This window comes from Centruroides sculpturatus, unplaced genomic scaffold (genome assembly GCF_000671375.1).
Source record: "Centruroides sculpturatus isolate CEXI.00-Female unplaced genomic scaffold, Cexi_2.0 scaffold156, whole genome shotgun sequence".
Classification (NCBI taxonomy): Eukaryota; Metazoa; Arthropoda; class Arachnida; order Scorpiones; family Buthidae; genus Centruroides; species Centruroides sculpturatus.
The window spans coordinates 769,550-795,940 of record NW_019384398.1 but is presented as its reverse complement, the minus strand read 5'-3'; the positions used below and the strand labels follow the sequence as shown (position 1 = coordinate 795,940).

Below are 26,391 nucleotides of genomic sequence, written 5' to 3'. Positions count from 1 at the left end.
ACAACGCTGGTAAATACCTTTATGGTTTGCTCTGTTAAGCAAACTACTCCTTTATTCCATACTATGTGGACTCGACTATAAAATTAGAATTCTGAAGAAGTTCTTATTTGAAGTAAAAATATTAAATGAGAGAAAATAAAGAAATTCTCAGAGGGAACTCATTTCCCCACTTATTTGTAGGAAATCAAAGGACAATACACATCACAGAATTTCTTTTTATGAGACTCGAACCCATATCATCCAGTCATACTGGTTCTCATTGTTAGAGCGTTACCACTGCTCCACCAACCACCACGATAGAAATTTTTTGTTTTTATATATAACTATAAGAGATATCTAAGCACTTGAAATAATAAATTTCTTACTACTTACACGAATCTCAATGTATATTATTTTGTAACGGCAACATCATGGTAACATTTCATACGTTAATTTTTATTTTGATCTTGATATCTTGGCATCTTGATATAATAATAATGATGTCATTTGTCACATACTTTGATATTTCTTTATTTTTAACATTTTTAAACAAACAAAGTCTATATTATTTTCTGAATATGCTGTTGATAAAATGGATAGGCCTACCAAAAAATTTTATCCCTTTAGATCCTTTGCCTCACACCACTAAGATCCTGATCTGGGGTTTCGCTGTAAGATGTCGGGGGCATGCTTTTAATAAAGCTTTTGTATTGCCAGTGATGATGAGTAGTAGCGTAGTGTTAGCGGTAGTGTTGGTTGGTTTAGGGTCCATTCGTATCGTTTGTTCGATAAGCCAGTAAAAACCGCAGACTTCTCTAAACGTATTTTTAATATTACAATTGCATTCCGAATCGCTAACCACGATATAAGGGCTACAATTAAAAATAAAATAATAAAAACTTGGTGAGATAAAATATGTGGTGGATTTACATTCCTGGTACGAAATATTCTTCAATTGTACGAATATACTTTTAAAGAAAATTATAATTAAATATAGCTTTGTAAAGAAACGTACATAAAAATATAAAATATTCTTTACTTTTTAAATATTAAAACAATGCACTTAATCAAATAACTCCCTACGAGTGGCTAATGGATGGAATCAGGGACGGTTGTAGGGCGTGCATACACCAAATCCCCAGGGTGCCGATACCAGTCAACGTCAAATACCTCTTTTGTCGCATCACTAGTATATCTGAAAGGACGCGACAGGGTTGCTGTAGATTTTAAACGTTTCTCATCGTAGTTGTAAATATCTACATATTGTTAAACTTAATAGTACTTTGTTTTCCAACTAATTCGTTTTAGGACCAGGTGTTGTCCACGGAAATTTCCAAAATTTACACGTTTTCGGTCACTCTCATTGAACTCGAAAAATTTCTCTCTTTATTACGTCTAATATTAAGAAGAAATCAGTCTCCACTGTACTCGGCTAGAGATTGGTTCGGTTAAGCTTTTGTTTAAGTAATAATCGGCTCTTTCAGCAGGGTTTTATTTGTGTCCCCAATTCCCTAATTGCTTAATTATTTAACTACTTCTTAAGTAGAAATAAGTCGAAACCGGTTACTTTATACTCAAATATTTGTAGTCTCGGGAAAAAAGTGGAAAGACAAATTTTTATGACAATACATAAATTGTAAATTTAAGGAAAATAAATTCTAGAGCCTTTTCTGTACCTGGTGCATCTCTCTCATTCATTAAATTTAAAATGATGCTGTCAAAGTAACGGTTAATTTTTTAATATTACACAAGAATTGTACACGCTTTTTTCTGCATCCCCTTAAAGATGGGACGTACGAAATCGTAATATCACTGGTTTAACATTGAAATCCGTAAGTAATACAAGATGGGAGACATACATAATACGGTTATAATAAAATATTAATTTTAATTAATCCAAAATACGTTTAAAATATGAAAATAATCGCGGAATATGTATTTATTTTTTAGAAAATACAAAAGAAGCGGCGCTTCCACTGCTTCCAATGACAGCACGCCGCTGAATATTACTGTATTAACATCAACCTTTTATCTAGAATCAGTAGAAAATTGTCGAAATATTTTTCTAGTTAATTATGTTATATTATTTTTTAATAAAGATGGTAAAATATTATTTAAAATATCGATTCTCGACAGCAAGAAAATCGCAGTAAAACGTATCAAAAAAGTTTTTTCTAATTAATTTTAAAAATCAAAGATCCCAAGTAAACTTTCTCTGATTGGCCACAGTCGTTTTCGTTATTCTCCAAAATTTTATAAATAGAAAATTAATTAATATTTGCATAATAAATTTTACTCTTTGTATAACGTCAAACACAATAACGAAACAATCATTTATATTTTGGCTGATTTTTATTGTTTATAAAATAACAAAGCAGTTATAATACTGTGGATAAGTGCTTTTATTGTAAAATTTTAGAAAGACTTTTCTCATTTTTCAATAATTCCAATTAAAGCCGAGACAATTGGGAAACTTCACCGAAACTATTATTACTGAAGTAAGTATTTAGATATTTCTTTATAGAAATGACTGAAACATCTGAAGTGCACTTATCTGCAATTCCAATTGTGAATATACAGCGGGTAGTATTAAGATTTAAGTGGTTAAACCTTACTCAAATTAAAATTTCCATCTTAGATTTAAAACGGCACCGTTTTAATGGAACTGATTTCAAGACATCGGGTATTCCAAGCCAGTCCTGTATTTAAAGAAATATTAAAAAACTGTATGATATTATCATACACTATGCTTACGCTAAGTGAAAATGTAGAAAAATTTATCCAAATAAAACAGTAAGTTAATAGTGGTAAGTCATAATCATAGTGTATGTGGGGGAGAGAACGATTTTGTTCACCCACTTCGAAGCTCGATAACTTCTGTTCCTTTTATCGAAAAGTTCTGAAATTTTGCAGGGAAGTTTTGTATATCAGGAGGATTGATGATATTAATTTTGGTGGTTAAAGGTCCAGGAGGTGGGGAGATAGAGAAGCGTGCCATATCTAGAGTGGAGTATGGCGTTACCACAGTTTTTAATTAATTTCTTTGCCGGGAAGGTTACACAACTCGTTAATGGACTTTCTCTTCTTGAGACGGAAAATATTTTTTCGATCATAATTCTTTAGAGTAACATGCTTCGAAACACATTAAACTTGGATGCTGTAATATTGATCTTTGTCTACTTTACCTACTTCACTGCAGAGGTTTCCGAGCAGGCTACCGTTTACGGACACTACGGTCCTCCAAACTGTCACCTTCTCTAAATTTTCCTTTCTCTGTGACAATGCAATGGATTTCTTACTTTAAAACGTTAAAAATTTTCGCCTTGCACCACTTATTTCACCATAGCTACATCCCTCTTCGGAATAATGTACAGTACAGTACACCCCAAATTTTCGGCGGTATAATATGAAATGATATCAACTATTAAAGAGTTTTTGCTAAGTATAAAATCAAATATCATTTTAATTTCAGCACATGGTAATCGACACGTGCATAAAAGCAGCAAAATTTTAAATCGTTTCCATAGGCCTCTGTGTTTAGTACGAGCTATAATAATGGATTTAACGTCACAATACAAATTTATTTGTTAGCAGTTCTAGGTATTCTCAATGTACTACGATTCCATTTTCTACTGGTCGAGTTGCCTATCTTGGCATAATAGATTTTTTACTCTAAAGGCGTAGTAAAGGTATTTAAGATCTTATATACATTTACTATGAAGCTATCTGGTCGAGATTGAATTCCACATAAATGAATATTTAATTTTATGTGAAATTTTATAACTAATTAAAAGAATATTTAAACTTTTAATGACTTCTCTAATGAAGATTACTCATTAAAAATTTTATAATTATTACAATAAGCTGACATTTTGGATGGTTTTCTTTATTTTTACTTTAAAAATAATTAGAAGAAATAATATTTTAGATTATTATAAGCTAAATTGGATATTTTTATAACTCAAATTGGTTTTTTTTTTCAGATTTATAACGACAAATAATCCGCATTTGACATCTATTGAAAATGCTTTCGAATTATACAAGATAAGTAAAAAATATTCCATGAAAGCATTGCGGACATTCTGTACTACATACTTAAAAAACAATATAAATGCTTTCACAGCGTGTACAATTTACGATTTCGCTTGCGAAGAGAAAGATCGATATATTCAATATTACTGTTGGATCGCATTCGACGATTACTGCGATCAAATTCTGGAATCCCAAGAATTCTATCGATGCCAGAGGACTACTATTAAAAGATTCGTTAGTCGTCCAATATATAGAACCTATTGTTAAACTTAATAGTACTTTGTTTTCCAACTAATTCGTTTTAGGACCAGGTGTTGTCCACGGAAATTTCCAAAATTTACACGTTTTCGGTCACTCTCATTGAACTCGAAAAATTTCTGTCTTTATTACGTCTAATATTAAGAAGAAATCAGTCTCCACTGTACTCGGCTAGAGATTGGTTCGGTTAAGCTTTTGTTTAAGTAATAATCGGCTCTTTCAGCAGGGTTTTATTTGTGTCCCCAATTCCCTAATTGCTTAATTATTTAACTACTTCTTAAGTAGAAATAAGTCGAAACCGGTTACTTTATACTCAAATATTTGTAGTCTCGGGAAAAAAGTGGAAAGACAAATTTTTATGACAATACATAAATTGTAAATTTAAGGAAAATAAATTCTAGAGCCTTTTCTGTACCTGGTGCATCTCTCTCATTCATTAAATTTAAAATGATGCTGTCAAAGTAACGGTTAATTTTTTAATATTACACAAGAATTGTACACGCTTTTTTCTGCATCCCCTTAAAGATGGGACGTACGAAATCGTAATATCACTGGTTTAACATTGAAATCCGTAAGTAATACAAGATGGGAGACATACATAATACGGTTATAATAAAATATTAATTTTAATTAATCCAAAATACGTTTAAAATATGAAAATAATCGCGGAATATGTATTTATTTTTTAGAAAATACAAAAGAAGCGGCGCTTCCACTGCTTCCAATGACAGCACGCCGCTGAATATTACTGTATTAACATCAACCTTTTATCTAGAATCAGTAGAAAATTGTCGAAATATTTTTCTAGTTAATTATGTTATATTATTTTTTAATAAAGATGGTAAAATATTATTTAAAATATCGATTCTCGACAGCAAGAAAATCGCAGTAAAACGTATCAAAAAAGTTTTTTCTAATTAATTTTAAAAATCAAAGATCCCAAGTAAACTTTCTCTGATTGGCCACAGTCGTTTTCGTTATTCTCCAAAATTTTATAAATAGAAAATTAATTAATATTTGCATAATAAATTTTACTCTTTGTATAACGTCAAACACAATAACGAAACAATCATTTATATTTTGGCTGATTTTTATTGTTTATAAAATAACAAAGCAGTTATAATACTGTGGATAAGTGCTTTTATTGTAAAATTTTAGAAAGACTTTTCTCATTTTTCAATAATTCCAATTAAAGCCGAGACAATTGGGAAACTTCACCGAAACTATTATTACTGAAGTAAGTATTTAGATATTTCTTTATAGAAATGACTGAAACATCTGAAGTGCACTTATCTGCAATTCCAATTGTGAATATACAGCGGGTAGTATTAAGATTTAAGTGGTTAAACCTTACTCAAATTAAAATTTCCATCTTAGATTTAAAACGGCACCGTTTTAATGGAACTGATTTCAAGACATCGGGTATTCCAAGCCAGTCCTGTATTTAAAGAAATATTAAAAAACTGTATGATATTATCATACACTATGCTTACGCTAAGTGAAAATGTAGAAAAATTTATCCAAATAAAACAGTAAGTTAATAGTGGTAAGTCATAATCATAGTGTATGTGGGGGAGAGAACGATTTTGTTCACCCACTTCGAAGCTCGATAACTTCTGTTCCTTTTATCGAAAAGTTCTGAAATTTTGCAGGGAAGTTTTGTATATCAGGAGGATTGATGATATTAATTTTGGTGGTTAAAGGTCCAGGAGGTGGGGAGATAGAGAAGCGTGCCATATCTAGAGTGGAGTATGGCGTTACCACAGTTTTTAATTAATTTCTTTGCCGGGAAGGTTACACAACTCGTTAATGGACTTTCTCTTCTTGAGACGGAAAATATTTTTTCGATCATAATTCTTTAGAGTAACATGCTTCGAAACACATTAAACTTGGATGCTGTAATATTGATCTTTGTCTACTTTACCTACTTCACTGCAGAGGTTTCCGAGCAGGCTACCGTTTACGGACACTACGGTCCTCCAAACTGTCACCTTCTCTAAATTTTCCTTTCTCTGTGACAATGCAATGGATTTCTTACTTTAAAACGTTAAAAATTTTCGCCTTGCACCACTTATTTCACCATAGCTACATCCCTCTTCGGAATAATGTACAGTACAGTACACCCCAAATTTTCGGCGGTATAATATGAAATGATATCAACTATTAAAGAGTTTTTGCTAAGTATAAAATCAAATATCATTTTAATTTCAGCACATGGTAATCGACACGTGCATAAAAGCAGCAAAATTTTAAATCGTTTCCATAGGCCTCTGTGTTTAGTACGAGCTATAATAATGGATTTAACGTCACAATACAAATTTATTTGTTAGCAGTTCTAGGTATTCTCAATGTACTACGATTCCATTTTCTACTGGTCGAGTTGCCTATCTTGGCATAATAGATTTTTTACTCTAAAGGCGTAGTAAAGGTATTTAAGATCTTATATACATTTACTATGAAGCTATCTGGTCGAGATTGAATTCCACATAAATGAATATTTAATTTTATGTGAAATTTTATAACTAATTAAAAGAATATTTAAACTTTTAATGACTTCTCTAATGAAGATTACTCATTAAAAATTTTATAATTATTACAATAAGCTGACATTTTGGATGGTTTTCTTTATTTTTACTTTAAAAATAATTAGAAGAAATAATATTTTAGATTATTATAAGCTAAATTGGATATTTTTATAACTCAAATTGGTTTTTTTTTTCAGATTTATAACGACAAATAATCCGCATTTGACATCTATTGAAAATGCTTTCGAATTATACAAGATAAGTAAAAAATATTCCATGAAAGCATTGCGGACATTCTGTACTACATACTTAAAAAACAATATAAATGCTTTCACAGCGTGTACAATTTACGATTTCGCTTGCGAAGAGAAAGATCGATATATTCAATATTACTGTTGGATCGCATTCGACGATTACTGCGATCAAATTCTGGAATCCCAAGAATTCTATCGATGCCAGAGGACTACTATTAAAAGATTCGTTAGTCGTCCAATATATAGAACCTTAAAAGAAATAACACTATTTCGAGCTCTATACAAATGGGCTGAGGTAAAGCTGGATTCGATAGAATTCATGAATTCATCTGCAATCGATCGCGGTCGAAAAGTTCGCCAGTATTTATCGCCCTTCATTAATAAAATTCGTTTCTTAACCATGAACTTCGATGAATTACAAGAGGTTAGAAACTTAAATATTCTGTTTCCAGAAGAAATTCAATTTCTTTATGCATTTCAGAAAGGTGGAGATTTATCGGGTTTACCAGACACAGTTTGTCCAATAACTACGAAAAGAATTAAACAGGATCATTGGGGATTGATCGATTATAAGAATCGACGTCGATTAGATTGTCCGGTTTTCTATAAATTCGTTCTAAGAGAAAATTTGATTTGTCGTTTCATTCCGAAAGAAAATTGTTATTTGTTAACGTTGATTCTTCCTGTTTCGTTAAAATCTTCCTCTTCCAGTAAACCATTGAGAACAACAATACCGGTGAGAACAACGATACAAGTGGGAACGAATATCGTTAAGGATAAAGAAATGTGCGATTGCTCGGAAATTGGAGAAATCACGCTTGAGGAACCGATCTACTTGCCCAAAAATATAGAAACGTGCATAATTTGCGAAATAGATGATGAACAACTCGAATCTATAATGTACATATATCCATTAAACTGGGATTATTATCTAACAGATTTTGAATATAAAGAACTACAATTAGCAGCGAGAAGAGACGTTCGGATAAAATATTATATATATGTTGACGTTTATTTTTAATTAATAATAATTGAAATAATATTTTAAAAATTTTAAATATTAATGTAAATAGTGAATACATTGTTTTTATATATATATTTTTTGATATCATTGACGTGAAATTCCAATTCGTTGGCAATTAATAAAATTTTATACCCTGAAATTTTCAGAATTTTAATAGTGCTTTTATCCCTTTCTCTTTCTNTATATGTTGACGTTTATTTTTAATTAATAATAATTGAAATAATATTTTAAAAATTTTAAATATTAATGTAAATAGTGAATACATTGTTTTTATATATATATTTTTTGATATCATTGACGTGAAATTCCAATTCGTTGGCAATTAATAAAATCTTATACCCTGAAATTTTCAGAATTTTAATAGTGCTTTTATCCCTTTCTCTTTCTTTCTGTGGGGACTAACTTGTAAGAGGACCTTTAAACTTGTCGCAATGGATTTTATGAACACTAGCACAGTGTAGTTAGTGTTCACAAGCTTACGGAATTAGAATTAGACTTTGCAGATAACATTGTTCTTCTGTTGGAAACAAAGGAACATCTGCAATGGCTTCAAGCAACAAAGGAGTAACTGCAACCAGCTCGATAACGTGTCCAGGAAAGTATGATTAAAGGTTAACATTGACAAAACAAGAATATATAAATCAACAACACCAACCCTTCTGATCAAATTTTTGTTCCATATATTATGTATTTGAAATAATCGCAATTAATTTCCTTCTTTAAAACGAAAGGAAAAAGTATCATCGAAAGGAGAAAAGAAATTCTCAGATTAAGTTCTCCACAGGAATCTGTAGGATAATTGACTGGAAGTAATAAACATCACAGAATTTCTTTAAGTGGGATTCGAACACCCAACCTATCGCATAAGCAACCTAGAACGTTACCGTTGCTCCAGAAACCTCCGTGGGTCTTTTGTTTTAAACACAGTGTTTATAAATTGGTGTAGCGCCATCTGTTACGAGATTTTATCATAAAATTTTCTTATATTATTGTTATAAAATGGCAAAATGTTTACCTGAACGTAGAGACGAGTTTTATATAATATAAAAGGAAAAGAAATTCTCAGTTTATGTTATTTTCCCCCTGTGTTTGTAGGAAATTAAGCGGGAGACATCATAGAATTTCTTTTAGAGACCGAACCCACGACATAATGGTTAGCGTTACCACTACACCACGAGCACCCATGAACAAGACTTTTTTATTCTCTTACTTAATGTTAGCCTAGTAAAAAGTAAGCAATTTAAACATTTATAAAGTTTAAATCCAAAATACTGTACAATCAATAGGTATTTCATCACAACTATTTACAATTAGCAATGCGTAAACATCTGTATTTTTATATATTGTAAAGTCTTTGTAAATCCGCACTTAAAATGTAAATTTTAATATTGGCGGTAGACTATCACACAGCTTTAGACTATCACACAGATGATAACCCATATGAAAAAATAAAAAGAGAACTCACGAAAATCATAAAGGATATATATTCTAAAAACAACATTAATGAAGAAAATAAAAATAAAATATTAAACTTTAATAACAATAGAACCCCTAAATTAAATATCCGCCTAAAAACACACAAACAATTAGAACAATATAGACCTTTAGTAGACTTTCGTAANTTTAAACATTTATAAAGTTTAAATCCAAAATACTGTACAATCAATAGGTATTTCATCACAACTATTTACAATTAGCAATGCGTAAACATCTGTATTTTTATTTAACAAATAGTACTATGATATTTTTACATATAAACGATTATTAAATGAATTAATAAGATAAACATTTCAGTGTTTCTAGACAAAACAATCACGTTTCTTCTTGTAAATCTTCGTCTCCAGTCAATTGTTTCTGACATTCTTTCATAATAACCTTCGCTTCTTCCGTTAAATGTTGGTCGTTACATAATTTTATAAGTTCATCTAACTTCTTTATATCGTACACAATGACGAATTTCAAACACGATCTGATAGTTCCTGCAAAATGTAAAACTGTCAACTTTACTTTTAATCCATTTATTTTATTCACGAAAGGTAAGGTGGAAGCTACGAAAGGATGACATTCTCTATGCACTCTCAATATGAAAAGTCTCGTTAGAGGATTAAACATTTTGATAGTCATTCCGTAAATACAACTTCCAAGTCCATAATCTCCATGAAACCTTTGAAGAACTTCTTTAACGGCTTCGAAAATATTTCTCCCATTTATAGGGAGACAAGTTGTCTCAGAAATTTTATCTAAAGTTGATATTTCTGTTACAAAATAACGATTTTTGATACGAACCATCTTAACATCTCACCATCCTCCACGTGTTTTTATCGTATCTCTCTATGTTTAAGTGTTGCCAGGATTGTTAAATTATTACTATTAAATTCGCCAAAAAACCGCCAACATTAAAAAAGAGCGCGGTCAGTAATTTTAATTAATAAATGTGTGCGATATAACTGTATAAAAACATAAAATTTTCTTTAGTGTTAATGTTCGTTTTGAATTAAATTTTGTACTTGATAAGCAGTAATATACTTTTTTTTTACTCGTTCCGCCCGTAGATATTAAAACGGTTTTGTTTTTTTTTTTAGTAAGCCGATTATGATTTCTGACAGGCTAATAATGGAAATGAGGGACAGAGTCCGATACATCTAAAACGGATCACTTCCCGAAAGATTTCTGTGATTTTTTTAACCGGTTAGAATTCGATCACTGGTGACATAGAGCGGTAGGCTTGATACTGTACCTTAACCGTTCAGTCATCCGTTTATCGTGCATTAACGTACTATTATTAATTTTTTCTTGCTTTGCCCTGTGATTCCGTAAATAAAAGATGTTTTTGGTGCATTTTCGGATTTAATTTATCGCCATTTGAAAAGTTTGGTTGGCAACGTGCTACAAATATAAGCAAATTTTCTCTGGCAACACTGTTCCTGGCATCCATTTAAGAAGTTGGATTGTTGAGCGTGTTATACACATCCAAAATGGTGAGTTGTTTTTCTGTATTTTATATCGTTTCAATCCTACTTTATTCAATGCTAAATCGATGTTAAATATATATAATTCGTTAGTAGATTTAATATATTTTGTTATGTCGTATATATTGTAGAGTTTTAAGACCAAATTTTTTTCCAATATGAATCCTAAACCGAGATAAATTGTATTATCAAAAGGTCCACCAAGTGTAATTTTTATATCTAAGAGAATTTAATTTATTTGTATAAAATAACAATTATAGCTTGGTAAGGTGTGCAGATGATGATACTAAATAGTAGTCTGATAGTATGTATATTATTAATTACACTACTATGATTACAAAGTTAATACTGAATTGAACATTACTATTTTATAATTAAAACACTGTGCTTCTGTTATTTCTAAACTGAAGGATTTTACCACAATACAAGAATTGTGAACATTACCGTTTTGTTTAACTGAACACCAATGGACTTGGGTACCATTGACGATACTTTACTATTGTTAACACCATCATTTGCCGATATTATCTTGATACTGGCTTGTATTTTTTACAAAAAAATACAAGCCATAACAAACATAAACTCTCCTTTATAACAGTTTTATAAAGGGGAGTGAGTTTATGTAAATTAGTTTTTGTAGTTCTAGTACAGTGAAGTTCATAAGTGCTGAAGAGAGAAGTTAAGATGGTTGCCATCATAAATTATACTAATGTACTGTGTACTGTTCCTTGAATGAAAATTGTGACATATAAAAATCCATTTTAAACTGGTTATTGGAAAAATTTGAAATGCAATTTTTCACATAAACTTCTATTCAGACATAAATATCTTCAGATTTATTAGTAATGGTGAATGTACATGTTCTATTGTTGTTTACCTTACAGTTAATTACATTTTCTTGATTGGCTGCCTCCGATATTTTATAGTCTCTGTGACAATTCTGTGTCGTTTCTGACTAAACATTTTTATTTGTATAAAGCAATGTATACAAAGAGCCAAACAACACTGCTTAGTAGCTGAGGTGTAGAAGTGTTTTCTATGAAATTGCTCTCCAGCAGCTTAAGTGAAGTAGCTTTACTAGGAAACTTGCCCAATGATTTACCATCCTGGATTATGAAAGCCTATTTTTATTGATTAAAACACAGCAATAACTCTGAAGAAGCATCATAGCTGTAATAAATACATTATTCCCTCACACCAATTTAAGGTTGCTATAGACTACATTCTAAACAATTTTTATTTCGTATGGGAGGACAGATTTTATTTTTAAATAAGGTCCCAATGAAATCATATGTCTAGTGACATTATGGAGCTAGTTCTAAGATGGGTAGAGGATCCTTGTATTAAAGCAAGTAACAATATCAAATTCATCTCAATTTGTAGACAATATGCAACATGCTTACAATTTGAAAAGACCAGTACAAAGTAAATAACCTTATTAACAAGAATGTGGTGGGCATAAAACTGGCAGTTTCAAGTTGTAGCATATCCCAGGGTTGATTTCCCAGATATGACAATTTGTAATTGCTTATTAAAGTACAATAAACCTAAGATTGAAGATTTGTATATTCACTGACAGTTCAACAATACAATCTACCAGAAATTAGGCTGCGTTAATACTACTGACAACAATGACCACAAATCCTAAATGATAACAACTGTGTGTTTTTTGTCATACTTGTTCCTCACCAAAATATTCATATTGCTCATTATTTTTCATCTTGGAACATCTACAATTTACATTAGGCTTAGTGTTATTCCATGGTTTTCTGTGCTTTTAGACCAGAATCTTCTGTTTTAAAATTGGATATGAAGAGTGAAATTATAATTTTTCTGTGTTAACAGTAGAATTTATTCAGGTGGAGCATTAGCAAAGCCTTATGTAAGCAAAAATTCTGTAAGCCGTGTGGCTTACAGAATTGTGTTCATTCTCAAAATCTGTTTGATCAATTTTGATTAAACTTTGCCATTTTCCATTAATTGCAGTGAGGAATTAAAAAAATATGAGGGTCTGTTTAAATGTGAAGAACAGATGAGTCTATGAATTTCTTTTTGATATACAGATGTATTAAAGTGACAATATCCATGCTCTATGATGCGACTGGGTGCATCTAATAGGCCAAGGTGTCAAAAATAAAATAAGCATTGCATGCGCATAATGAAAATTGTGTGTGAAAACAAAGCAATCTGTGATGATTGTTTTGTTGTTGGATCACCTATCCATGTCAGCAAGTGCTAGCAAAGATCACGTGTCTCATGGCCAGCAGATACAAGGATCTTCTTTTCTTTGCCTAACAAATGCAGGAATTGCTTCTTTCTTTCTGGCTCTGCCTCATTTCTATCATGATATGACAGTCACACAATGTCCTGGTTATTTTTGTTATAGAAAATATCAAAATGCCATTGGTGAATCATAGCTCTTCGTATTGAGAGAAAAACACAAGGGGAGATTCCATGCATTGGCATAGGAATTATGATTAAAAGACATCGAAGGATTTTTTAAACTATTTTTGTATGTTACCAAATATTTTTGACCATCTATTGAGCTCTGTAGGTCCTCTTCAGCACAAGAGATTTGTGGGAAGTTCATATTGATTGGCCAGTACGATTATGACAATGACAAATGTTGAATCTTGGTTAACTTTCAAACAACGAATGACTAAAATGAAAGAGCAGTGGGAATGACTAGTTTGAACATTTTATAGAAAAAGATGAATGATGAAAACACATTTTTGTGATCATCATCATCAGCACTGTTAATGCTGTCTTAACTGCTTTGAAAACCTTAGTGATAAAATACTCCTCAAACCTTTTAACCAGAGTGCTTCTATTTTTAGAATTGCGAACGTTTTCATTGCTCCTCTTCAGACTTTACTGAATAGGCCTTTACTGTTCAAATAAACATTCGATATGAATTTCTTCAGAACACTATCATGTGAAATCGTTCTGTAGTTGTATTGCTCATGCTCCATAATCATCTCTTTAAATGCTGTTATCCAGCAAAATCTGCCATGCTACAGATAGGGCCATTTCCTCCTTAATACGTATACTATTTATTCCTGCCTTAAATATCTCCATGGCTTCTAGCCATTTTAGTTGTTGTGGGTTGGAGTTGGTTATAATGATTTTCGCCGCGTGCAAGTCCGCCATTATTTCCTGTTCCGAAGCGTATGTTGCTAGAGCTGTTGTTTCTACCATGCTGTATGTCTGACCTGTGTTCTTTTAATCTCACTTTTAACGAACATTTTGTGGAACCAATATATGACGGTTGTCTATCGCACCTGTTGTCTTCTAGCGGTACTGTGTATACTCTTGGAAGCTTTTCAGGGTTTGGTAGGTCTTTGCCATTAGTTAGTATCCTGAAGACAGTTTGACATCTTCTGTATGCAATATTTAAGCCTCATCGTTTGGCTACCATGTTGTAGATTGATTTCAGTATTGGATTATATGTGATAGGTATCCTCTTTTTTTCTTCCTCACTTATATTCAATGGTGGCCCTGTCTTATCAATGGCTTTTTAAGAAACTTCATGTCTTTTAGACAAATTTTTGACTAGAGTGTTGTATCCATGGGCTACAGCAATATTTTCTATATGTTGGAGTTCCATTGCTAGAGCTTGTTGCATCGAGGAGTGCGTGTGTGCTTTTCTCACTAATGCTCGGAAAGTGGCGATTTTGTATGGGATAAGATTGCATGAATTTCTTGTAATATATGTGGGGAAGGTACTAGGTTTCCGGTATACAGATGTATGTATGTTATCTCCTTCAAAGTTGATATCAACGTCCAAGAAATGCACCCTTGAAGAGTCATGTTGCTCTACTTCTAATGATAGCCCATGTGGATTATTGTTCATGGCTTCTAGGAAGAGTTTTATGTCTGGTTCCACCTTCCAAAATATAATGATGTCATCAATAACAACAAAATATTGTGCAAGAAGCATGGTAGAACATTGTTTTCTAATCTGCTGATTACCATTTCTCACAAATTGCCCAACACCAGAACCCAAAACCCAATGGGACTCCTTTGCCTTTCATGTACGTGTTCCTATTAAATTGGAAAAGAGAGCTATAGCATAACATTCAAGAATCTACTGGTGCATTGTGGTGTCCTCAACTATTGAAAACAGATAGCCCCTGGGCTCACAAAAACAAGGTGTTAAGGATATTTACTGGTGTTGTAACGAATAGTATACCGCTGTCACTACGCTTTGCCAATCGTGTTAATTCTTGGCAGTTGTAGAGGACAGACAAGAATGTCATGGAAGTATGTGATAAATGATGATATCAAATGTGGATAACAATGAAATGACCTACACATGTAAATAACGGGAAAAAAAACAGAGAAGGGCCGCGAAATGAAAATGTGAAAATAAATATGAAATTGAGTTTATAACATAATCGAACAAGTCAAGGCAGCTTATTGGCACGAAATTCGCGCCCGTCAACGCCAAACAATTGTTGTCATAGACTTTGGAAAGCTAAATGCTTGTAATGAAAGTCACCTAGTGTGCACGGGCAGAAGCCTGGGGCTGTTCGGGCTATCAAGCTGTCTCAAATCTGTGAAATCATAACTGTGACTTATATCGACATCCTATCTGTCTCTTTTCTCCGTTATCACCAGGCTGAGTCACGTAATTGTAAAATGGGAACTCTACGACGGAAAAGTGACAAATCAAAAGTATCGTGAGCGCGTATTATGATGTATGCACAGGCATACATGGGTTAGAGCGATAGAGAAAAGAGAAAGGAAAGAGCAAAGACGAGCACTTAAAAAAAAGATAGGCAGGGTCAGACCCTCAGATGGATTCTCCAATGATAGACGTGTACGTGTGCTGATCCTTGTAATTATAAATTGTGAATACATGTGACTAATATTATTTTCTTTTTTATTTTGTGCAAGTTACAAGTTATAAATAAATATAAACAAACAACACTAACTCGATAACATTAAATCTAAATACCAAAACGATTAATTTACTGTGTTTTTGTTATTTATGACTCCTGTTTTTAGGTATTCGGTATTCGGCCGAATAGTGAAAAATACGCCGAATACCGAATAGTAACCGAATATTCGTTACATCACTAATATTTACCCTATCCTCTAAAGTCAAAGACAGTTGTGTAGGATTAAATCAATTGCTACATATAATAACTTTCCAGTAAACACTGTTAACAGCATTAGAAAAGGAAAAAGAAACATGCAAAATATATTGCTGGAACATTAAAATAATAATAGCATTTCACAACAACTGTTGGCAAAACTATGGTCCAACTAGAAGCACTCTTAAATGAAATGTTTAAATTATGATCTAGCTGTGACCGTAGGGTCGGTGTCTCTTTGACACCACATCAGGATGTGACACCACCGAGTCTCACAGGACTCGAAAATTGCGACTTTACGTCACGCAAGCAGTAACGGGTGAGGGGTTGGATTCGGAGTAGAGGTGAGGAGAGAGATGAGGAAGTGACTCACTCGGACTCCATAGTAACAAATAAATAACAATTTTAAATATAACAAAAGAAAATACAGATATATTCGATTTCTGTCATTGCCCCTAATTATACTAGGCCGTTCGAGAGAGAGAGTTTACAAACGAATCGCGGGTTGATAAATACCTTTCTTTTAGGTCGAAGATCTGTAGTATGATGACACTGCCAATGGAATGTTCGCTCAAAATAGTTCTGGGTCTTGTCTGTAAACAGGAGCCTGGAGGTGTGAAGGCACTGATGTGGGGGTGATATCCTTAGTGAGGCATGATCTTTGTCACGGGTTGAATTCTGTATTCTTGGTCACGGTATTAATCCTTCAGGACGACTTTGGTGGAACGGACTTTGGAAGACGACTGACTTCGAGTGTTTTTTCTGTTTTCTCTTGTTATTCCTCTTGGGGTTTTTCCATGAGGTCAGGTGGTTGTTGTTAATGGTCTGGCATCCAATATGGGCACTCTATCGAAAGTTCCGGGTGACACATCACTGACTAGCTGGATCCTCCTGAACAAGGAACCAACTCCGTGGGAAATAAATTTTTATGGCTTTTAGCCTAACGCTCTAATTTAGATGATGGAATGTTTCAATAATTAAAATTTAAAATAACACTATTGTGGGTCTGTTCGTCCGTCACATAGCTATTAAGAGATTGCCTAACATTATGGATACTCTGTGCTGGGGCAAACCACAAGCAAGTGCAGTAAAATCAGCAATATATGCAGTTAAACTTAAAAAGAATAATTCATTTTTCTTTTACATAAGGTCTACATTAGATTCATTAAAACAATAGTGCATGAACATAAACTTTCCATCACATAGGGCCCAAACAGTGCTTACAAACTGGGTGTGTAATAAAGATATGGAAGTATTTTGTGACAGTCATTCTCATTAAAGAAGGTAAAAATAATCCATTAGGATTTTACAACAAAGTCTACACATCTTAATGTAATAACCCTGAATGCTACATGGCTACCTTTAATAAATAAATAAATACAATAGATATTACAAATATCATTAAAAATCTAGTAAAGAATTTATGCTAATTTATGATTCATTTCATACCAGCTTCTTTATTTTCTTTTATATATTTTATCTTCCAAATACAGTCAAACTCTGGTTATAACAAACGTGGATATGATGAGTTCACGATTATTACAAGCAAAATGATGTAACAATTTTAATTTTTCTGTATTTCCATACATTTTCTCATGGTTATCACAAGCATATACCAAGCAAATTTTTGATAGCTATGCAAACATTCTTAAATAATTGTTCAAATAGTAAGAAATGTGAAAACTGAAAAGGGTTAATTTTTGTAACCCTTTATAATTAATTTTATGACCTGCATGGATTACAGGCCTATTTATCACTTAACTTTTGGAGACCATCCCCTTCTTTCTTGACTATTAAGAAAAAGTAAATTGTTTAATATTAATTATATTATAGTTTATACTGTCTTTTTATTAATAGTTATTAGCTGTACCCGGCCACACACTGCTATGGCTCAAAATGTATCTATTATAATTATATAACACTCCCTGCAGGGGGGAATTTTGAAAAATCCCTTTTTAGTGTACATTCTCTTGATATACTCTATTAAAATGAAAAAAACGCATCTAAAATAGTATAATAGAAGCTGAGTCCTTCACGGTCAGCCTTAATCCTGTCCCTCTACCCCATGGGGGGATTTCAACATCTATATAATATAAAAAAATGTGTATCTGAATGCAATGTTGTGTCAAAATTTCAAAGCAATCGGTTAAGAATTTTTGGAGATTTAAGATTTTTGAACAAATGAACATTTACGTTTTTATTTATATAGATATAATGTATTTACTTTTTGTTGACATATTTAGAATAAAAATTTTAATTCAAAAGATAAATTTTACTAATAATCAATGGCGTAGCTACAAATTTTACTGCCCGCATGGTGCCCCAAACATGTTTGCACTTGAAGCAGTCATTCATTCTTCCCCTAGTTACACACTGCTCTTCATGGATATAACGAGTAACGGTTATAATGAGGAAATCTTGCCAGTCCCCTAATGCTTTTTTAACTCAGCTTAACTATATTTAAAGTTTTCATAGTACTGTACATGTGTAGTCAGGTATGATTCAAAAATGTCTAATTTATCTTGGTTTTCTATTTTGCAATGGTTTGAAAATATTTCGTCAATAAAAATATTGGTTTCCTTAAGTAGTGGTCATGTGAATTATTTATTTAACAAATGAATACTTTTACCAATAGGAAATATCTTGTTTATTTGTAATGTAGTATGTGAATTACCAGGGTGGTTGGAGCTGTGTCACCTCCCTTTCCAGCAACAAGTCGTTAAACCTTCTCACTTGTCAAGATGGCTCCATTATGATTGCTGGTCCCGAGGTTGGGACTTCTGCTCTATGTCGGTCGAGTGGAGGGAGAGTATTCGGGGTAGACGATAAGGCAAAGGCAGTATACGAGTAAAGAAAGACACCGTTTAACAAATAAAACAAGTTTATTAAAATGGACAAGATTGACAGGAATTACAAACACTAACTTTGATGCTAAACCACGTAGGGGCTCGAGAGAGTGTTTATATTGGTTTTCATACCTCTTTGTAGGTTTCCACGGTGATTTGAGTTCATTAAGGGCACACAGATATCCAATAAGTGGGCTTTAGGTATTTCAAATTGGCACAAATATAAAAGTTTGTGACTGTGATGACTGACGGTATTCGATGACATCAATCTGACTTTCGTTAAGAGACTCCCTCAAGAAGGGGAAGGAAGTATCTTTTATAGCTTTTTGCAGAGAAAATCGGTCATGTGATCAGTTGTTATAAGCGATAAAGGTTATAGGTGTTCCCGGGACCAAACCAAGTGACGAAGTTTGGATGCTAACTATAAACTTTCATGCAAGTCGAGCTGCAGGCTGTGTGGGAACAATAGAATGTTGATAGTTATCGGAGGAAGGTTCGAATGTTCTCAGCTAAGATTGTTTTCTAGCCCATCTGTTATATAACAGAAGTGGAAATAATTAAAATTTTTAGGTTTATAAAAATTCCAGATCTCCCAAGTACAATAGCAGGCATTAATGATGGTGTATTATATCTAAGGTGATCAGAAACAGTTGAACACAAAATGAAATACTGTTGAGGAGCTAAATGCTTCATTTTTTTAATTATATCATAGCAATTCAGTAAATGTTGTGTTATGTAAATAACAATATACAAAATTCTTTATTCTGACAAGAACAAAAAGATTCTTATTAGTTACTGGTTAAATTTGTATCTAAAAAAACATGATAATATAAGTGAAATATATATTAAGACAAATTTTATATATATGTTGTGTGTGTGTGTGTGTGTGTGTGTATATATATATAATTTGTGGAAGCCATGTTCCATGGCATTCAAGAAGAGTGGAAGTGACAAAGCCTAAGAGGAAGATTTATAGTTTTGACAATTTGGGTGAAAAAGAAATTTATCATGAAGCTTGGTGAATCTGGTGGCTGTATTTAAGATGCTGCAGTCGACAGTGCGTGACCAGTAAATGCAGTTTTAATTTTAATATACAATATTTACATATTGCCGTATTTATTTTTTCGTGTTTTAATTTATTATTTATGGCATTTGTATTATTTTTACCTTTAATTATGTGTATTTGCAATTTAAATTTATTGAAATGGATATTGTTTAGGATCTGAGAATGGATTAATTCACATGTTATTTCTAATGGGGAAAATGATTTGAACTTTAAATTTGAAGTATGGGTCATGTGTTTTTGTTTTTTCAAATGACTAGTCCATTGATTTGAATATTTGCAATATATTCTACTCAAAATCTTCCAATGTTGCAGTCTATGAATTTTCTCTGGGGCAATAAATATTTTGAAAAATTTAGAAAATAGAGGACTAAAATGTGAAAAACAATATTTAATATTTATTTTTAAAAAAACTAAATTTTTGTAGTACAGTACAGTGTTGTTTATCTGAATCAATTGGGGACTGGAGTTGTTCGGATAACCGATTATGTACGAAAAAATTATTAATTTATCCCATGTTGAAATTTTTCTCCATTGCATGTCACTTTGCGTTGAATTTTCATCGATGTTAAGTCTAATGTAAATTTTTTTATAATAATAATCGTGGCTATTGTATCGTTAAAAATTATTTCTTTATTTCTTACAAACAAAATAAATATATTGAAAAATATAAAAACAAAAAAATTATACATTAGAAGTTAATCTAGTATCAAAATTGTTCGAATCAGCACGACACAGTCCAACTGGAAAACACGTCATTTATCTGAAAGCCGATCAACTTTTGGTTGATCGGCTTTCAGATAAATGACGCTCTACTGTATTAATATTTTAATTGTATAAAATTGAAACCAAAATCTATCAGATACTTAATTGACATTTATTAAGAATTATTTAAATTTACTAATAGCATATATAACCATATAAATTCAGTTTAATAAAAATACATTTAAATATTTCCAGTCTCTGGTCATTCCAGACAAGTTTCAGCACATCTTGCGTGTGATGAATACAAATATTGATGGACGAAGAAAAGTTATGTTTGCATTAACTGCAATCAAGGTAAAGAATATTTTGTTTATGTGAAAATTAAATACCAAGATATTCAATTTTTTTTTTCTTATCTCACTAGGGAGTTGGACGTAGATTCTCCAATTTGGTTTGTAAAAAAGCCGATGTTGATCTGAACAAGAGAGCTGGTGAATTGACAGAGGAGGAGGTAAGAATAAACAATTCATCTGATATAATTATTATAAAAAATTATTTTGTAAAAAGGAACTGTAAAGAACATCATTAAAAGGAACAAAAGTAGACAATGAGTAGAAATGGAGTCAGATGAACCTAATTTTTATATATGAATGTCTCTTTATGACTGAGATAGCTTTCATTCTAAATTTTCACCCATTTCCTAGATAAAGGAATAAGAACTATAGATACTAGAATATACTATAGAATATATAGAAGATACTAGAATAAAGGAATAAGAACTGTTTCTATTGGTTATCATTGATATACTCATTGGGAAAATTTTCAATTTCAGTTTATTTTTATAAAAATTAAATAAAAATATGACAAACTATTTTATATATCATTTTGGCTCTGAAATTATGTTAAATTTGTTTTTTAATAAAGGTTTCTCTACTTCCATTTTCATAGGTATTATGCATGCAAAAGTGTTTTTGTGCATAGAAGCCGACGTCATAGAATTAAATCTAGTTGTTCCATTATTTAAAATTCCAAAAGTGTTATAGAAAAAAGATGCATTATTTTTTAAAACAAAGTTCTATATTGACATGAGGGAGACTTGTAAATTAAGTCAAAAAAATTTGTCAAAGCCAATTCTTTGCTGGATAAGTGCTCTGATTGTTATGGCTAGATGTTCAACTACTGTAGCAAAACTTTAACAATATGTTGAAAGTATTAGTGTTTAATCTGTTAGCTTTTTAATTTCATACAGATTTTGTTCATCTGAAACATTTGTCTCAGATATGATGTAAAAATGTACTTTTAATGTATTTAGTTTTACTAAATTTTGATGTAATTGATTTCATGAATTCTACAATTGATAAAATTATTCTAGGTAGAAAAATTGGTAACAATCATGTCAAATCCTCGTCAATACAAAATTCCAGACTGGTTTTTGAACAGACAGAAAGATGTGAAGGATGGAAAGTACAGCCAAGTTACATCTAACATTTTGGAAATTAAATTACGTGAAGATCTTGAAAGACTAAAGAAGATCAGAGCTCACCGTGGTCTCCGTCATTACTGGGGGTAAGAGAGTTATAAAAATTGAAAATGTAAAATCTTGGAGTTATTTAAATAACTCTAATGAAAAATTAAATAGATAGTAGAATCTGCTTGTATTTATGGATAGTTATCAATTCTAAAAATTACCAGTTTCCAAAGTATATAATTTGAATGTTGTAAATTAATTTATTGGGATCAGAATTTGGTTGTGATTGTTATTATTCTCAGATGGCATTTTTAAGGTATTCTTTTGCATTGTTGGGGTTGATGATGTATAATCATTGTTGGTTTCATCAGTGCTTTAAACATCATTTTTATTGTTATTTCTTGAATTACATTGTTTTCCATTGAGACATTTTCTTGATTTACATGCTAGTTACTGTTAGAGACAGTACTGTAAAAAACAACAGGAAAAGAATACTAGATGAATTACTATTAATTATTAATTCTATAATTAATTAATTTTAGTTACCCATTTTTTAATTGTTTTATCAGGCTTGGGTTATGTTAGGTTTTTTTTAATGTCAATCAATAAAATCATAATTTATTTCTGTAGGAATGAACTTCAATCCACAAATATTCTTGCTTTGTCAAACTGTTTTTCATTCAGTTGTCGGATGCATTTTGGGATAGTCTCTCTCAGTATGGCATCGAATGTAAAATGTGCCATACTGAGACAGGAATCCCAAAATACATCTATGATAATTGATGAAATAGAAATGGTTTGACAAGGCAAGCATATGTGTGGATTGATGTAATTTCTAAAGAATGGAACAATATAGTCCCACTTTGAAATTATGTTAAATTGCTATCTGAAGACCAGAATTGCCATTAATTGTAACCTTTATTTATTTTATTTATTTATACAGACAAGGTAAATCTCATCATTAAATTTTATTCAGTTGATACGTGTTCATCTCATTTGTACATGTTTCGGTCATTCCTTGCCCCTCTTCAGCCAACTAAAATAAAAGTTCACAAGTTACAACACTATAAACAAACATATAAGGTCATGTTAGACACTGACTTTGAGCCACCCTTATGCACTGGAACTAATAAAGAACTCTTCCATTTTTCCGGAATAGTACCAGTTCTCAACACCTTATTAAAATTATCTAATAAACAATAAAAAGCAATTTCAATTTTTCAAAATTCTGTACGTATGCCATCTATTTCCGGTGCACTACCAACCCTCAACTTACTTAAAGTGTCTCTCAATTTCACCTCCGAAATATCTGAATCCAGTGTTTCATTCGACCAAACCACACACTCATTAAAGACTGCTAAATCAACATTATATGGTCTCTCAGAACCATAAAGGGAAAAGAAATAACTAAACCAATCAGATGAAGTAATATTTACCCTAACAAAATTTCTTCTTCCTTTACATAAATTCCAAAATAATCTATTATTTCTGTTAAACTTTTTAGTATTCTGAATCCTTTACAAAATTCTTTCTTTTTTGCCAAACAAAATTCTCTTTACTAGACTTCAGTAAAAGACAAAAAACTCCTCTGAGCCACCAAACCATTTTTCTTAAACTCTAACCATGCTTTATTTCTAGCTTTAATCATTAATTGACAGTCCAAATCAAACCAATTATCTATTCCTACCATTTTTTTTAGTCATATGATTCACTCCATTCTTTTTAGTGATCTCCATTATAACCTTACTAAATCCAACAAGGATATATTAAATGTCTGCTCTAAACAATGGTCCAAATCAGCAGAAAACGTCCCCACCAGATCACTATCCCAAAAAATCCTTTCATAACAACTACCACTTCCTCCCAAAGAACCTGTAGAAAGATCTTCCAAATAGAGTACCATCAGACAGTGATCAGACCAGAAACAACTCTTAATTCTAAAACATTTAACACAATTCCACACACAAGGAGTAACTATTCCCAAATCAATTACTGAAGACCCTTGATTAGAAACAAAAGTATACTCTCCCACTTCATCACCACATGCTCTACCATTTAGAATAATTAAATCATTAGCCACACAATACTCAAGTACTTTCCATCCTCTAACATTCATGTTTACATCCTTAGATCTCTTATTAGCAGCAATACCAAAACTATCACATATACATGTCTGAATCTCATTACAAATACCTATTCGTGCATTAAAGTCACCCAACATAATCCAATTCAACTCATTCTCAAAAATTTCTTGCCACCATTGTTCCTGCATGTAAACAAAACAAACTTTAAATTCCCCAAGTGGTAATAAAATATTAACCAACATAATATAACTATCACTATCAATAATAATAAATTTTAATGAAGATCTAATACAAAGCAACCAACCGACCATTGGCCTACCCCTATTATGATCTCTTAAAGCATCATCAACAATACATTGATATTCCCTTAATTCCTCCCAATAACATTTACAACTGCTCTTAGTAAACCAAGTTTTTGATAAAAAGAACACGTCATATTTTAATAAATAACTTCAAAAAGACTGCAGTTTGTTGCTAATTCCAGCACAATTCCATGCCATAATAGAAAAAAAGTCAGAAGTCAATGATGGTTGCTATGAGATTGGAACAACCTTGGCCAATAGTTCATCATATTTATACCAAACTCCATCAACTAACAGCTTATCATAACTTAAACAAACACTTCTTGAACCTTCCTCTCTTTTTTTCTTTCCAAATACAGTCAAATTATATCTAATATCCTTTAAACATTTTGAGAAATCATCATACAAAAATACATTAAGATTCTTGTTCTCAAATACTGCCTTTTTAAACGTTAATTTGGCACTAAAAGAACCAAATTGACAAATCACTGGTCTCGGTTTATCTCCAACTCTTTTCCCAACCTATTGTATATTTACAAAATATAACTAGGAGAAATTCAGAGTATTAACTGCAAAAGATTTAACAATATCAAATATTTCCAAAGATGACTCCTCTTTCTTCTCCAATCCCCAAATAACAACATTATTCATCCTTCTCTGATTATCCATAATATCCAGTTCCCTCTTGAATGAGGTCAATTTCATATAAACTTTATCCATATCAAGAGAATGCCCATCTTCATTTACTTCCCTTTCAACCTTCAACTCAACCTCTCTTAACCTTGCCTCAAAATCAACCAAGGCCTCATCTACATTCTTCATCCACTCTTTTAGGTGATCCAATCTTCTGATAAATTCATCAACTTTACCATTTAACGAAACATGCAATCGCAATAAAAGCCAAACCCCTTCTGCCATATCAAAATTTGAGTCCTGCAATAAATTTGAAATATCCTCTTCACCAGAAGGGCTCTCGCGCCGTAACCTAGTTGATGATCTTTCCGGAATGGTTGGAGAAAACGTCATCCTCTTCCGAGCCTGGGTTATAATAATAAACTAGACTTACCTAGAAAATAATAAAATAACGATTAAATCACTTGTTTTAACAAAATTTGATAGTCTCCGAAGTATCCAGAGAAGTCACTGGTTAAATAACATGTTATCAGAATAGTCTAATCCCGAAGTGTTTATAATAATCATTTTATTATATTGTACTAAATTCTGTTGATTTCTTTGAAATGCAGATAGCTGGGATGAGTTAATTATTATTTGTTAGTTTTCTTGTAAAACTTATTTCATGTTTAATTCAAAATAATAAATTAAATAAGCTTAAATTGGTTATTTATGATAAAAATAAATTTTTAAAAAATACTTAAGAAATCAATGATCTTTTCAGTCTTCGAGTCAGAGGTCAACATACCAAAACAACTGGAAGAAGAGGAAGAACAGTCGGTGTATCTAAGAAGAAGAATTAATGTTGATACACGGTTCATTGTAACAAAAAATAAAAAAGTGATTGAATTCTATACTTATGGTATCTTTATTTTTATCAATATATCTTGTTATTATAGTCTGTTATGGCATTAAACAAAGATCTATACTGTTACTAATACATTTCAGTTTTAAAAAGACATTATTTAATTAGTATAATATAGATATTAATCATAATTAGGTAACATTTTATTACTTTTCATGTTAACGTAAGATTTGACTTAAATCTGTAGTTTGTAATGCAGTGAATGTGTTCATTTATTAATGTATTGAAACCCTTCATTTATCTCTT

General features: G+C 31.6%; 2 protein-coding genes and 1 long non-coding RNA gene across 3 annotated transcripts; 2 read left to right on the top strand and 1 right to left on the bottom strand.

Moving 5' to 3' along the window:
- The first annotated feature begins 2,307 nt into the window (after positions 1-2,307).
- LOC111618551 lies at positions 2,308-4,270 on the top strand. Its single transcript, XR_002755589.1, has 3 exons — positions 2,308-2,477; positions 2,618-2,772; positions 3,963-4,270. It is a non-coding gene; the product is annotated as an uncharacterized LOC111618551 (long non-coding RNA).
- A 5,506-nt stretch (positions 4,271-9,776) lies between these two features.
- On the bottom strand, positions 9,777-10,429 carry LOC111618546 (ribonuclease P/MRP protein subunit POP5-like). Its single transcript, XM_023360106.1, has one exon. The coding sequence runs from the start codon at positions 10,359-10,361 to the stop codon at positions 9,885-9,887; it is 477 nt and encodes a 158-aa protein (XP_023215874.1). The 5' UTR covers positions 10,362-10,429; the 3' UTR covers positions 9,777-9,884.
- A 478-nt stretch (positions 10,430-10,907) lies between these two features.
- On the top strand, positions 10,908-26,136 carry LOC111618547 (40S ribosomal protein S18). Its single transcript, XM_023360107.1, has 5 exons — positions 10,908-11,050; positions 21,010-21,108; positions 21,179-21,265; positions 22,127-22,320; positions 26,005-26,136. Exons 1-5 carry the CDS (start codon positions 11,048-11,050, stop codon positions 26,081-26,083), a joined length of 462 nt encoding a protein of 153 aa, XP_023215875.1. The 5' UTR covers positions 10,908-11,047; the 3' UTR covers positions 26,084-26,136.
- Positions 26,137-26,391: the final 255 nt, after the last annotated feature.

Excerpts from the sequence above, each read along its gene's own strand:
- LOC111618547 (XM_023360107.1), top strand. Across the intron at positions 21,109-21,178 it reads TTGCATTAACTGCAATCAAG|GGAGTTGGACGTAGATTCTC; the intron begins GTAAAGAATATT and ends TTATCTCACTAG. Across the intron at positions 21,266-22,126 it reads GTGAATTGACAGAGGAGGAG|GTAGAAAAATTGGTAACAAT; the intron begins GTAAGAATAAAC and ends AAATTATTCTAG.
- LOC111618546 (XM_023360106.1), bottom strand. The coding sequence starts at position 10,361 with ATGGTTCGTATCAAAAATCGTTATTTTGTAACAGAAATATCAACTTTA.